The sequence below is a fragment of the Pipistrellus kuhlii genome, unplaced genomic scaffold (assembly GCF_014108245.1).
Source record: "Pipistrellus kuhlii isolate mPipKuh1 unplaced genomic scaffold, mPipKuh1.p scaffold_m20_p_3, whole genome shotgun sequence".
NCBI classification, from domain to species: Eukaryota; Metazoa; Chordata; class Mammalia; order Chiroptera; family Vespertilionidae; genus Pipistrellus; species Pipistrellus kuhlii.
The window spans coordinates 130845106-130857613 of NW_023425529.1; the positions used below are offsets into that span (position 1 = coordinate 130845106).

Consider the following 12508-nt stretch of genomic DNA (forward strand, 5'->3'; position numbering starts at 1 on the left):
AAAATCTGAGGCCCAGAGCAGGGCTGATAATAACATAGTATGCACTTGCTTCTGGTAATTAAAATAATAAAATATTTGCAAAAATATTGGTAAATAGCCAAAACCGGTTTGGCTCAATGGATAGAGCATCGGCTTGCGGACTGAAAGGTCCCAGGTTCAATTCCAGTCAAGGGCATGTACCTTGGTTGCGGGCACATCCCCAGTAGGGTGTGCAGGAGGCAGCTGATTGGTGTTTCTCTCTCATTGATGTTTCTAACTTTCTATCCCTCTCCCTTCTTCTCTGTAAAAAATCAATAAAATATATTTTTTAAAATATATTGGTAAATAGCCGCTGCTCTGAGCCCCTAAGTATCATCATCCCACCACAGTCCTGTCTATCCTGGTCCCTCTTCGGAAAATCCCTGGACCTCCTTACCATCCAGCAACAAAGCAGTAACACCTGACACCACAGTTTCTCAGGATCCTGTTCCAGTGCAAAGACCGCCATCCTAATGGTTAAATCGTATCAGTTAAATATTACCCCTGTTAAAGATAATGATGTTATTAACCATACAGGACACTAGGAAAGAAGCCAGTTTCAATGTGGGGGATGGTCACCTCAGGGTATAAGGTGGTTATGTACAATACTGTCAAACTTAATAAAAATAGTTGGAGTGGCCTGCAGCAAGTCCAAGATCACAAAAGCAGTGTTTTCCAAGTTTGGTCATCAAAACCTAAAAAAGCTGAGAAATTTTGTTTCAGTAAGACTGGGATGGCGTTCCAGAAATCACTGTTGTTGTCTTTTAACATTTTCTGCAGGGATTCTGATGATTAGCTAGGTCTGAGAACTAGTGCTTTAGATTGAGAACAGAGAAGTAGCACCAAAGTGTTGCCCCATATTGGATCTCAGTAGGTGTTTGACATTTCATGGCACAATCACAAAGATTAGGCAAGGATATGTGGATTTTGCAACGCAAACTATCACCACTACTAGAAAATGTCGCATGTATATATTTATACACAAAAAGCAACTCAGTGTTAAATTCCACTCTAGAGAATGTATTTTGTCTCTGGCAAGAAAGAGTTCTATTTCTAGGAGTTTCTTTCAAAATAAACTCCAGCAGAAAAAAATGTTACAAAATACAGTCACTATTATGTTTTTTAGATTTTAAGAGAAAGTATATGAGAAGTAGAGGCCCAGTGCACAAATTCGTGCACAGGTGGGATCCCTCGGCCTAACTGGCTATCTGGGCCAATCGGGGCCATTTCACCCAGTCCCAATCCTTGCCAATCGGGGCAGCTGTGGGGAGGGATTATGGCAGGTTGGCCAGCTGTGGGAGGTTGACTGTGGGAGCACACTGACCACCAGGGGGCAGCTTCTCCATTGAACAACTGTCCCCTGGTGGTCAGTGTGCATCATAGCGACCAGTTGTTTGGTCGACTGGTCATAATGGTCACTTAGGCTTTTATGTATATAGATAAGTTAAATTGGTATTTGAATCAAAATGCATAATTTTATATGATACAGAGCTAAACCAGATAGCAGAATGACCTTCCAGAACAACCAATGGGCAGGGCTGAGGGGTCGCAAGGCAGCTGGGGTGGCGAGGGCCAAGCCCTTTTCACGAATTTTATGCATCAGGCCTCTAGTTTTGTTAAAACCAGGCATTGCCTTTTTTTTTTTTTTTTTTAATATATTTTATTGATTTTTTACAGAGAGGAAAGGAGAGGGATAGAGAGCTAGAAACATCAATGAGAGAGATACATCGACCAGCTGCCTCCTGCACACCCCCCACTGCAACCAATGTACATGCCCTTGACCGGAATCGAACCCAGGACCCTTGAGTCTGCAGACCGACTCTCTATCCACTGAGCCAAACTGGTTTCGGCAGTCATTGCTTTTCTCTGAATCATAGGTACACTTTGTTGAAACAAAGGAGGAATAACAATTCTATAAAATGTGTCATGAGTCACTTATTACGTATATGATTCCTGAGTCACTAATTACTAAAACTTTCCTATAAGGAAATATTACTAACAATAAGCAAAGTGAGTGATTACAAAACTTTTTTTTAATACTAATTATAGTTACAGAAAGACTTTAAAACCATATTTGGAGGAATTAAATTATTTAATTATATTTCTTTAAAAAATAGAAATTATCACTTTTTATTGAGCAACATAAACATATTTTTAATTTCCTGAGGAATTAAGATAAATTTGGGGGATTTAGATGCCTACAAACAAGTTTATTAAGAAACATATCCTTAAAACTGACAGTACTTCAGTAGTTTCTGTTATTCAGAGAGGGAGGTGTTTGTAGATTATATATTAAAGATACCTTTTAAAAATACAGCTAATATATGTAATTGCTATAATGAAAATAAATTGAACTAAAATAATTAAGGCTAACAACTGCTTTTTTACTTTTATGCAATTGAAATTAAACTTGATAAACTTTAAACATAGCCCATTCTAGACCACAGCTAACTACAGTCTGTATGTAAATGCCCTAGCCCTTCCCTATCTTCTCTGTCCCCCACCTCCCTCTGCCCCCTACACACACACACACACACACACACACACACACACACACACTCCTCTATTCTGCACTTTGAAATACAAAGCAACTTGTCAGTTCAGTTTATTCAGTTAGGGTCAGTTCTGTGAAAACAATGTCAAGGCAATTGTTTGATTTAATTGACTAGTAAAACTGGTTATTCAGGTAAGTGGAACTTAGTTTTATTTTTGTCCAGCTGCATATTTGAATGTTCATAAAATAACTTAGAGTAATAAAATTCCAGTGACATTGTAATAGATTTTAAGGAATGATTACCAAAGCAAGTAAAAGGATACTAAAACCCAAACTATAGAAAATATTAGTGGTATTTTTTTCCTTTATGGCTCTGCTTTCAGTATAATGAATTGTGTCCAAAAAAGTCTTTTCTTTCACTATTCATTTCCTTTTCTTTGAGGTCTCCCTTCTTGGCCTATACTTAATGTAACCAAAAGAAAATATGCTAATATAATGCAGATGAGTAATTTAAATAATTTTTACAAAGTAGTACCCATACTGCAAGCACATTTCCTTTTAGCAGTTGGTCTGTCCCTGGTGGCTTCTCTTTTCTGCTGGATCTCATGATTGGTCATTTTAAAATAATTATTTCTGCCCCTCCCTACCTCCACCCCCAGTTCTCTCTGCTTTGTACTGTACCTTCCACTGTGCCCACCCTGGTATTCTCTACATTTTAAGGTCCTAAAGTTTTTTGTTTTTTGGGGGGGGGGGGGTTGGGGGGTGGGGGCAAAAAAAACAAAAATTGCAATGGTAAAATAAATATGTTTACATATTTATTTTTTAAACGTTGATCTTATAAATGTACTTCATTTGAGAGAAATATATAAATCATTTCTTATTCCAGAAAGGCAGCAAGTCTCTTGCCTCAATTGAACTTATTAAGGGTTATGAAGCAAAGAAGAAAAAAATATTTAAACATATGAAATGCTAGAGTTTTATTGTTAAATAACATTTTATGGTCAGAGTAGTTTGGAATCTTTTTTTCTGTATAATAAAATACTTCTTTCCCCATACCCACCAGTTTTGTTGTGATTGTTCAGTTTTTGCATATCCAACATTTGAATACAGTCTTTGAGACTCATTATGTACCAAAGTAGGGTCCTGCTAATAATACTGACATTGCTGTGTTTAGCCCTATGCTGACATATATTTTACATTTGCTTAGGAAAAAGAGCAAATATAAATTAGGAGAAAAACTATGGTTGATTTGGGTATATAATTTAATAAGATCTTTTAGAAAAGAACTTTGGTTTATATGTCAAGATCGTTAAATAGTTGTATCTGTTAAGCTAGTACATCTTATATTCTGCGGGGGGGGGGGGGGGGGGGGGAATTGAACAAAGAAAATGTTAAGAAAAAACATAATATACTGGAGCAGCTGGTTGTCGAACGAACCAGAGCAACAGAGGCCAGGCCCGGAGCAGCCAGGCCCGGAACAGCTCGCTCCTCGCCTGCCCCTGCCCCACAGCTGCCTCTCAGACATGGCTGGAAACTTTTGTGGGAACTTGAGGGTCTTCTGAATCAAGTGATGAAGGCTTAGATCTGAATGTGTTGAATTAGTATAGGGCTGGGGTGTTGATCTGTGAGTGCCTTGGGTGGGGCCTGGATGAGACTGGTTGACCTATTTGGAAATGTCTTTTGTGTGAAATGTATCATTGGGCATGTGGTGGTATTATTGATATGAGAAAATGCTAAGTAACTGATTTACTATCTGAAAAGGGATTTACTATCGGGGAAAGGGAGGGAGGAAGAGACTGAACATAAACTGCACCTATGGATGAGGACAATGGGGGATGGGGAGAGGGCGGAGGGTGGGGTGGGAACCTGGTGGAGGGGGGAAGAAATGAGGAACCTTTGTAACAATCTGAACAATAAAGATTAATTAAAAAGAAAACAAACATAATATAAAAAAGTTTGTTGTAGCATTTTTTATGCTAGTAAAAATTTGATAACATCCTAAATATTACTATAAGTAGTGTAACTAAATTATGACACATTGGTTTACTTGACCATTTTGCAGCCATTAGAAGAGGTCGGGGATGGGGGGGAAGGAGGGACATATATAATACTTTCAACAATAAAGGTGTTTGGGTTTTTTTTAATAGATAGGTAGGCCCTAATTGGTTATGTTCAGTGGATAGAGCATTATCAGCCTGAGGACTCAAGGGTCCCAGGTTCGATTCTGGTCAAGGGCATGTACCTTGGTTGCAGATACATCCCCAGTAGGGGGTGTGCAGGAGGCAGATGATTGATGTTTCTCTCTCATCGATGTTTCTAATTCTCTCTCCCTCTCCCTTCCCCTCTCTGTAAAAAAAATCAATAAAATATATTTTTAAAAATAGGTAGGTAGATGATATATAGATGGATAGATAGATAAAAATGAATAACCCAACAAGGAAACTAAGAAAACAATTCCCTTTGCAATAGCCTCAAAAACAATAAAAATACTTAAGTGTATTTAATCAAACAGGAGAAAGATTTGTACATGGAAAACTACAAAACATTAATACAGTGAAGAAGACCTGATAAATGGACAGACATCCTATGTTCATGGAAGACAATATTGTTAAGATGATAATACTACCCAAAGTGATTTACAGAATCAGTTTAAAATCCCAATGACAATGTTTACAGTAGAAAATCCATTTTAAAATTCATATGGAGTTTCAGTGGACCCTGAATGATCAAAACAATCTTGAAACGGAAAAACAAAGTTGGACAACTCAAGCTATCAGGCAGGTAGGCACGTGGTTAGGGGCGATTAGGCAAGCATGCAGGTAAGCGGTGAGGAGCCAGTGGACCTAGATTGTGAGAGGGATGTCCGACTGCCTAAGTTGGCAGTCGGACATCCCCCAAGGGGTCCCGGATTGCAAAAGGGTACTGACTGGGCTGAGGGACCCCCTCAACCCATGCACAAATATCATGCACAAGGCCTCTAATCTGATAATAAAACTTACTACAAAGCTACAATGATTAAAACAATGTTGTGCTGACATAGGAGAGACATAGACTGATGGAGTAGCAAAAAGAGCCCAGAAATAACTTACACATGGTCATTGGTTTGTCCACAAGGTTGAGAAAACCATTCAATGGAGAAAAGACAGTCTTGTCAACAAATAATGCTGGTAAAACTGCATATCTACATGTAAAAGAATGAAATTGGAACCATATTTCATACTGTATACAAAAATTAACGGAATGAAGACCTAAATGTCAGAGCTAAGGATATAAAACCCATACAAGAAAATATAGGAGAAAGTCTTCATGACCTTGGATTTGGCAATTGTTTCTTTTAAATGATACCAAAAGTGCAAGCACCGAAAGAAAAATAGTTAAAAAGCCATTGCAGAATCAGAGAAATATTTGCAAATAATATATCTAATAAGGGCTAAATATCCAGAATATATAAAGAAAACCTACAACTCAAAAAAAGGGAAAAGGAAAAAAAAGAAAGAAAAAAAAAAGAAACTACTTAAAATATGAGCGAAAGACATTTCTCCAAAGAGGACATACAAATAGCCAATAAGCACATGGAATAGCAATTTCAGGAAGGAAGTCAAGAAATTGGAACCAAATACATTGTTGGTAGGATGCGTCCACTGTGGAAAACAATTGGCAAGTCCTGAAAAAGTTAAATATAGAATTATCATATGATCCAGCAATTCCACCTCACTCTTACCTAGATTCAAAGGAACTGAAGCTAGGTACTCAAACAGATACTTACACACCACTGTTCATAGCAGCCTTAGTCACAATATCCAGAAAGTGGAAACAACTGATATATCCATCAATAGATAAATGAATAAAGAAAATGTGCTATAAACATGCACTGGAATATTATCCTATACTAGAGGCCCGGTGCACAAAGTTCGTACACTTGTGGGGAGGGATGCTCCCTCAGCACTGTCTGTGCCCTCTCGCAGTTCAGGAGCCCTTGGGGGATGTCCAACAGCTAGTTTAGGGAGTGGGCCTAGGGAGCGGGCCTAACCCGGCTGTCAGACATCCTTAGTGCTGCTGTGGAAGCAGGAGAGACTCCCACCACCACTGCTGTGCTCACCAGCCATGAGCCCAGCTCAGGGCTTCTGGCTGAGCAGTGCTCCCCCTGAATGAGTGCACTGACCACCAGGGGGCAGATGCTCAATGCAAGAGCTGCCTCCAGCCCACAGGCCCGGTTGCCCAATCAGGAAAGGGGAACTGGGGGTGAGTGGTGGCGGACCTGGGCAGCACCAGGCAAAGTTCCCTGCCCGGCGGGTCACCCTACACACAGAAGGCAACTGGCGGTGGGACAGCCAACCTCTTGGTCTCTCCCCCCTGGCCAGCAACCTCTAAGCACATGATGATGAACAGGGAACAGGGGTAGGTGGTAGGGGCCAGATCTGGCTCCCAGCAGCAGAGGAAAATGGCCCTGATCTCACACCAGGCCTAGGGATCGTACCCATGCACAAATTTCATGCTCTGGGCCTCTAACCATAATAAAAGGGAATACAGTTCTGATACATGGTACAACATAGATGAGCCTTGAAAACATTACATTAGGTAAAATAAGGAGATACAAAATGTCAAACATTATGTGATTTCACTTATAAGAGATACCTAGAGTAGGCAAGTTCACAAAGACACAAAGGAGGATAGAGGTTTCCGTTTTAATGGGAACAGTTTCTTTTGGGGCTGATGAAAATTTTCTGGAAATAGATACTAACAATGGTTACACAGTAGTGTGAATATGCTTAATGAAATGGTTAAAATGGTAAATTTTGTTAATATTTTAACCATAGTTTTTTAAAATGTTAATTATACATAGTGATTTAGGTACATAAATTATTTTATAAATAGAAATGGAAGGAAATATGAAGGCTTGGGAAAATTACTAAATTTTATGATTATATTATTTTGAATAAAAATAAAGCTCAAATAAAAGATTTTCCTTTTTAGCTAATGGATATTCATTAAAAGGAGATAAATTTTGCATCACATAGCTTCTCAGACTGACAAATGGTAAGAAAATATACTTAACCTTTCCCTAAAATTGGAAATAATATTTTATTTAAATTTTTATTTCCTTTTACAGTGATTATTGCTGTTGAGAATAGCTTTATTGGTTAATAATTTTTAAATTTTTCCAATTTATACAGGGAAAGCTTTTCAGAGTAATTCTTGTAAGGGAGAGTAGGTATACTGTATCTGTGCTAGAGCATTTTAAATACTTTTAGTTTCTTGTAAAATTTTCTAGGTTTTAATGAAATCTGTTTTTCTTTAGCTTGACAGGGCCAATTCTCTGTTAAATCAAGCTCAACAACCTTACAGATATTTAATTGAATCAGTACGTCAGAGAGATTCTAAGATTGATTCATTAAAGGAGTGTATTACACGGCTGGAGAAAGATGTCAGGTAAACCATCTACAAATCTTTTATTTGAATAATAACATAATATTGCTATAGAGGAATTTGGTTTGTATATTATGGAGAAAAATGATTATAGTAGTCTTAAATTTAATGAGTATTGAATTTCTATTAGAAAAACTAGGTCATATCACGTTAGGTGTTCATATTCCACTTTATGGTCAGACGTTTTAGCTTGACACAACAATGCTACACTTTTAACATAGCACTCTACTGGCATGACAACTATCCTATCTTCAATCCCAGATATCTCTAGTGGATTGACCAAAGAGAGAAGGGGAACACAACCAGATGCCATTTATGGAATCAAAATTACTTTTTAAACATAAAATGTATACATTTACTTAGATTCCTTTTGACTTTGCCAAGGAATTTGTAGGCTTTTTTTTCTCTGAATATTTAAATAACCCATGAATTACGTAAATGTAAATAAAATTGTTTCACTTCCTTAGGTTGAAATTGTTTTCTTATATAACACCTTATCCAAAAGACTTGCTCCATTTAATAATTACCCAAATTCCTTACATGTTTATCTATAATATATAATAGATTCTATATGATCATTTTAGTCTTTTTAAATTGCAATTAAAAAATGCTATACATAAAGAAAGAGGTTTTAATTTGTAAATGGTTGGCTTATTGACCTGTTAGATTTTATGCTTATTAGAATAAATTATTCAAATATATAAATTATTAACCTATTAATATTAAAGCAGAGAATAAGATGGAAATGGAAATTGTTAAATTAAGGAATTGGAAAACAGTAAGGAGAAAATAGTTTTTAAATCTACGTTTCCTAAGTTTAGTTTTATATAACCAAAAATATAAAACTCTGGGTTAATTCCAAAGGATGAGTGTTTTTGTTGTTGTTGAATCACATAATTATCTTTTCTGTTTTCTACCCCAGCCAAAATAATTGGTCCAGAACTTTACTCTTGATATAACTTTTGATGATTAGATGAAATAATGTAAAATCACTTTTATGCTTTAAAAATCAACATAAATAATAATTTTTTTCTAGATTAAACTTATTTAAAATTATATTTAGAATATATTATGTGTGTATATATATGCCAACATTAATAAATTAATCAAATGAATTAATTATTCTACAAATAGCTACAGGGGGCAATAGATTTGTTTTATCATTTACAGAGTACCTGGTTATCTTAGGGGAATTGAGAAAAGAACCGCTAATAAAACTTTTTCTTCCTATATTGTATGTTTCTGTTATAGTTGGAATTTTGTATTGAGTCATTTTAATTTTGTAATCTTAGAGGAGGATATATAAAAGGCCTGTGGAAAAAAATATTGCCCCTTTCACAATTACATTCAAATAATTTTATTTGAATTTTTATCTTAGATAAAAATTTAAGAATTAAAATAGCTGAAAATGTTGACTATAGAGAAAAATAACAGATGACTGTAGGAGAAAATTATATAAAGATGGGCAAATTCAGTTCTAGGGAAATGAAGCAACTTTTCTTCCAAGAACATAACAATTTTGTTGTAGGGCCAAAATTTGAATCCAGATCTGTCTGCTTTCTAATTCTATAGTCTTAATCATTATGTTATACTGCTTCCTTATGTTCTATTCTGAATAGGGGATAACTTTTCATTGACTTAAAGAAGAGAAGCCAAAAAATAGTGTGGAAAAATGATGAAAAATAGAGCTTAAGTGAATTGATAATTGTTGAAGTGTGATGGATATGTTGAAGTGTGATGGATATATTTTCTCTCTTACTTTAAAATATTTCATAATGAAGTTAAAAGAAAACAGATTTTAAAAGGGAAGTAGATTACATGATCTCAAGTCCAGTACTTACTTTTAAATAGGAACAACTTAATTGAACTCTCTAAACGGTTGTTCAGTAGAACTTTGTGATAAAAACATATCACATCTATTCTATACAGTATGATATCCACTAGCTGTTAAGCATTTGAAATGTGGCTAGTGTTACTGAGAAACTAATTTTTTTAATTTTATTTAAATTAAATTTTAATTTCCACTTGTAGCTAATAGCCATGATATTGGACAGTACACCCATTTTTTTCATTTGTAAAATGAGGTAGGTACTGACAGCACCTAACTTATATGATTCTGAAGATTAAATGATGTTTAATGTTTGTAATAGCACTCTGCCTATACATACACAAGTGTATGATATTGTTAGTATTTATGTTATATTTAACAAATTTTCATATGTGCATTACCAACTTTTTTATTTCTTTAAAAGCCTTTATTGTTGAGAGTATTACAGATGTCCTCCCCCTTTTCTCCTTGTCTGACCTCTGTTTATATTTTATTCGTCATTTTATTGTGTTCATTAGATTCCACATACAAGCAAGATCATGTAATATTTGTCTTGCTCTGACTGGCTTACTTTGAAATTTTCATGTTAAAATTATCTTAAAATTGAAAAATAACCCAGCTTTTGTGGCTCAGAGGTTGAGCATTGACCCATGAACCAGGAGGTCATGGTTCAATTCCCAATCAGGGCACATCTCGGGTTGCAGGCTCAATCCCCAGTAGGAGACATGCAGGAGGCAATCAATCAATAATTCTCTCATCATTGATATTTCTATCTCTCTCCCTCTCCCTCTTTCTATGAAATCAATAAATTAAAAAAAAATAAAGTGAGAAATAACATTTCTCAAAATATGTTGATAAGACTCCTTTAATATCAGCAAGAGTAATCATAAAACCTATGCCAATTATGGAATTTACTACTACAAAAAAAAGTGCTAAACATCTGATTCCTTTAAAGCTGTGTTTCATAAACTTTGTATATAATAAAGAGGTAATATGCAACTTAACCCTCACACCCTCACAAGATGATTGCCTACGACCAGGCAGGTAGGGGCATTAGTGAGGGACGACCAGACTGAACAAGCAGGCTGCGTGGGGTAACCAGGCCAGCAAGGGGGAAGTTGAGGGTGACCAGGCCAGCAGAGGGGGGCAGTTGGAAGCAACCAGGTCAGTGGGGGAGGGCAGTTAGGGGCAACCATTCTGGCAGGGGGTGCAGTTGGGGACGACCAGGTTGGTGGGGGGGTGGGGGGGCAGTTAGGGACGATTAGGCTGGCAGGGGGGCAGTGAGGGGCAACTAGGTCAACAAGGGGGGCAATTGGGGGCGATCAGACCGGCACACAGAAGCAGTGGAGGCAATCAGGTCTGCGGGAGGGGCCTGGGGGGCAGGCCAGTTAGGGGTGACCAGGCAGTCAGGAAGGTGAGCAATTAGGAGCCAGCAGTCCAAGATTGTGAGAGGGACATCTGACTGCCTAAACAGGCAGTCAGATATCCCCCTAGGGGTCCCAGATTGGAGAGGGTGCAGGCTGGGCTGAGGGACACCCCCATGCATGAATTTTGTGCACCAGGCCTCTAGTATTATATAATATTTTAGTACATTCTAAACTAATATTTCACAGGATATGAAAGCTTGCTCTTAACCAAAGCAACTGTCTTCTGAAGTGAAAAATTAAGTTGCTTTGATAGTTTAATTATGGCTTTTGAGATGCTGTATATGTACCCTGATAACATGAATGTGAAATGTTATCATGCCAGGATCCAAGATGGCGGCTTAGGTAAACACACCTAAACTGCTGCTGTGCACAACAATTTCAAAACTACAACTAAAAGACAAAACATCTATCACCCAAAACCATGGGAAAGCTGGCTGAAAGGAAGCTCTGTAACTAGACTGGAAGAGAAAGGAGCATTCAGGGCACAAGTGCTAACAAACTGAGGTATGGGGGCGTGCGAGCTATGTGGGCTGGCGGTGGATTCCAGCTGGAGGTGGGAGTTGCTTTCTTCAACCTGAAGAGAGACAAGCTCCCAATCTCTCTGAAATCAAGTTTCTGGGGAGAAGCTGTGCAGTCTGCCATCGTGAAGGTGGCTTGCTTGCAGAGCTGCACGCAAGAATAATTGTTTGCTGTGCTGGGGTGCAAGATGCGGGGAGGCAGAGACAGCTGACTGCCAGCCATTGCTGTTTGCCATGCCCTAGCCTAGTGACACCCTGAGACTCTGCCCTGCACAATTTACAAACATACCCAAGCTTCAAGCAGTGGCTTTTGCATATGAATGACCTTCTCTATTGCAGTTTAACTTAGCAAACTTGCAACCTAGTACAGACAGGTCCAAAGCTTCCAAGCTCCAAGCGGGGAGGAGAGGACTGTGGTTCTCACTGTAGCTCCTGCAGAGTGGCCTCAGACAGTAGCTGAACTGCACCCCATTGGAGATCCAGAAGCCAGTGTACCTAGAGGTCAGTGTGAGACACCAAATTTCAACTCCTCACATCCATAAGTGACACATTCGGGAGGTGGACTCAGTGAGCACCAAAGCCCCCCTGAAACAAGGCCTGAACCATAAGCATGTCTCCAGCACAGCAGTTTTTCCATTATAGACACAGCGGGTCCTCACAGACAATTGGCCTGGAGGTCAATTCCTCCCAGTGTACCAACAACAATCAAGGCTTAACTACACCAAGACTGCACTCAAAGGGGTGTACCAAAAGCAACCACCTCGGGTGATTGGGGAAGCTGAGCTACTGGCCCCTA

General features: G+C 38.0%; 1 protein-coding gene across 2 annotated transcripts in view; it reads left to right on the forward strand.

Annotated features, from left to right (window-relative positions):
• Positions 1 to 12508, forward strand: part of PIBF1 (progesterone immunomodulatory binding factor 1) — a 190450-nt gene that overhangs the window by 140903 nt on the left and 37039 nt on the right. For both annotated transcript variants that reach the window (XM_036457160.2, XM_036457161.2), the window contains exon 15: positions 7812 to 7942. In XM_036457160.2, the coding sequence (XP_036313053.1) occupies positions 7812 to 7942 (131 nt within the window). The remainder of the gene's footprint in view (positions 1 to 7811; positions 7943 to 12508) is intronic.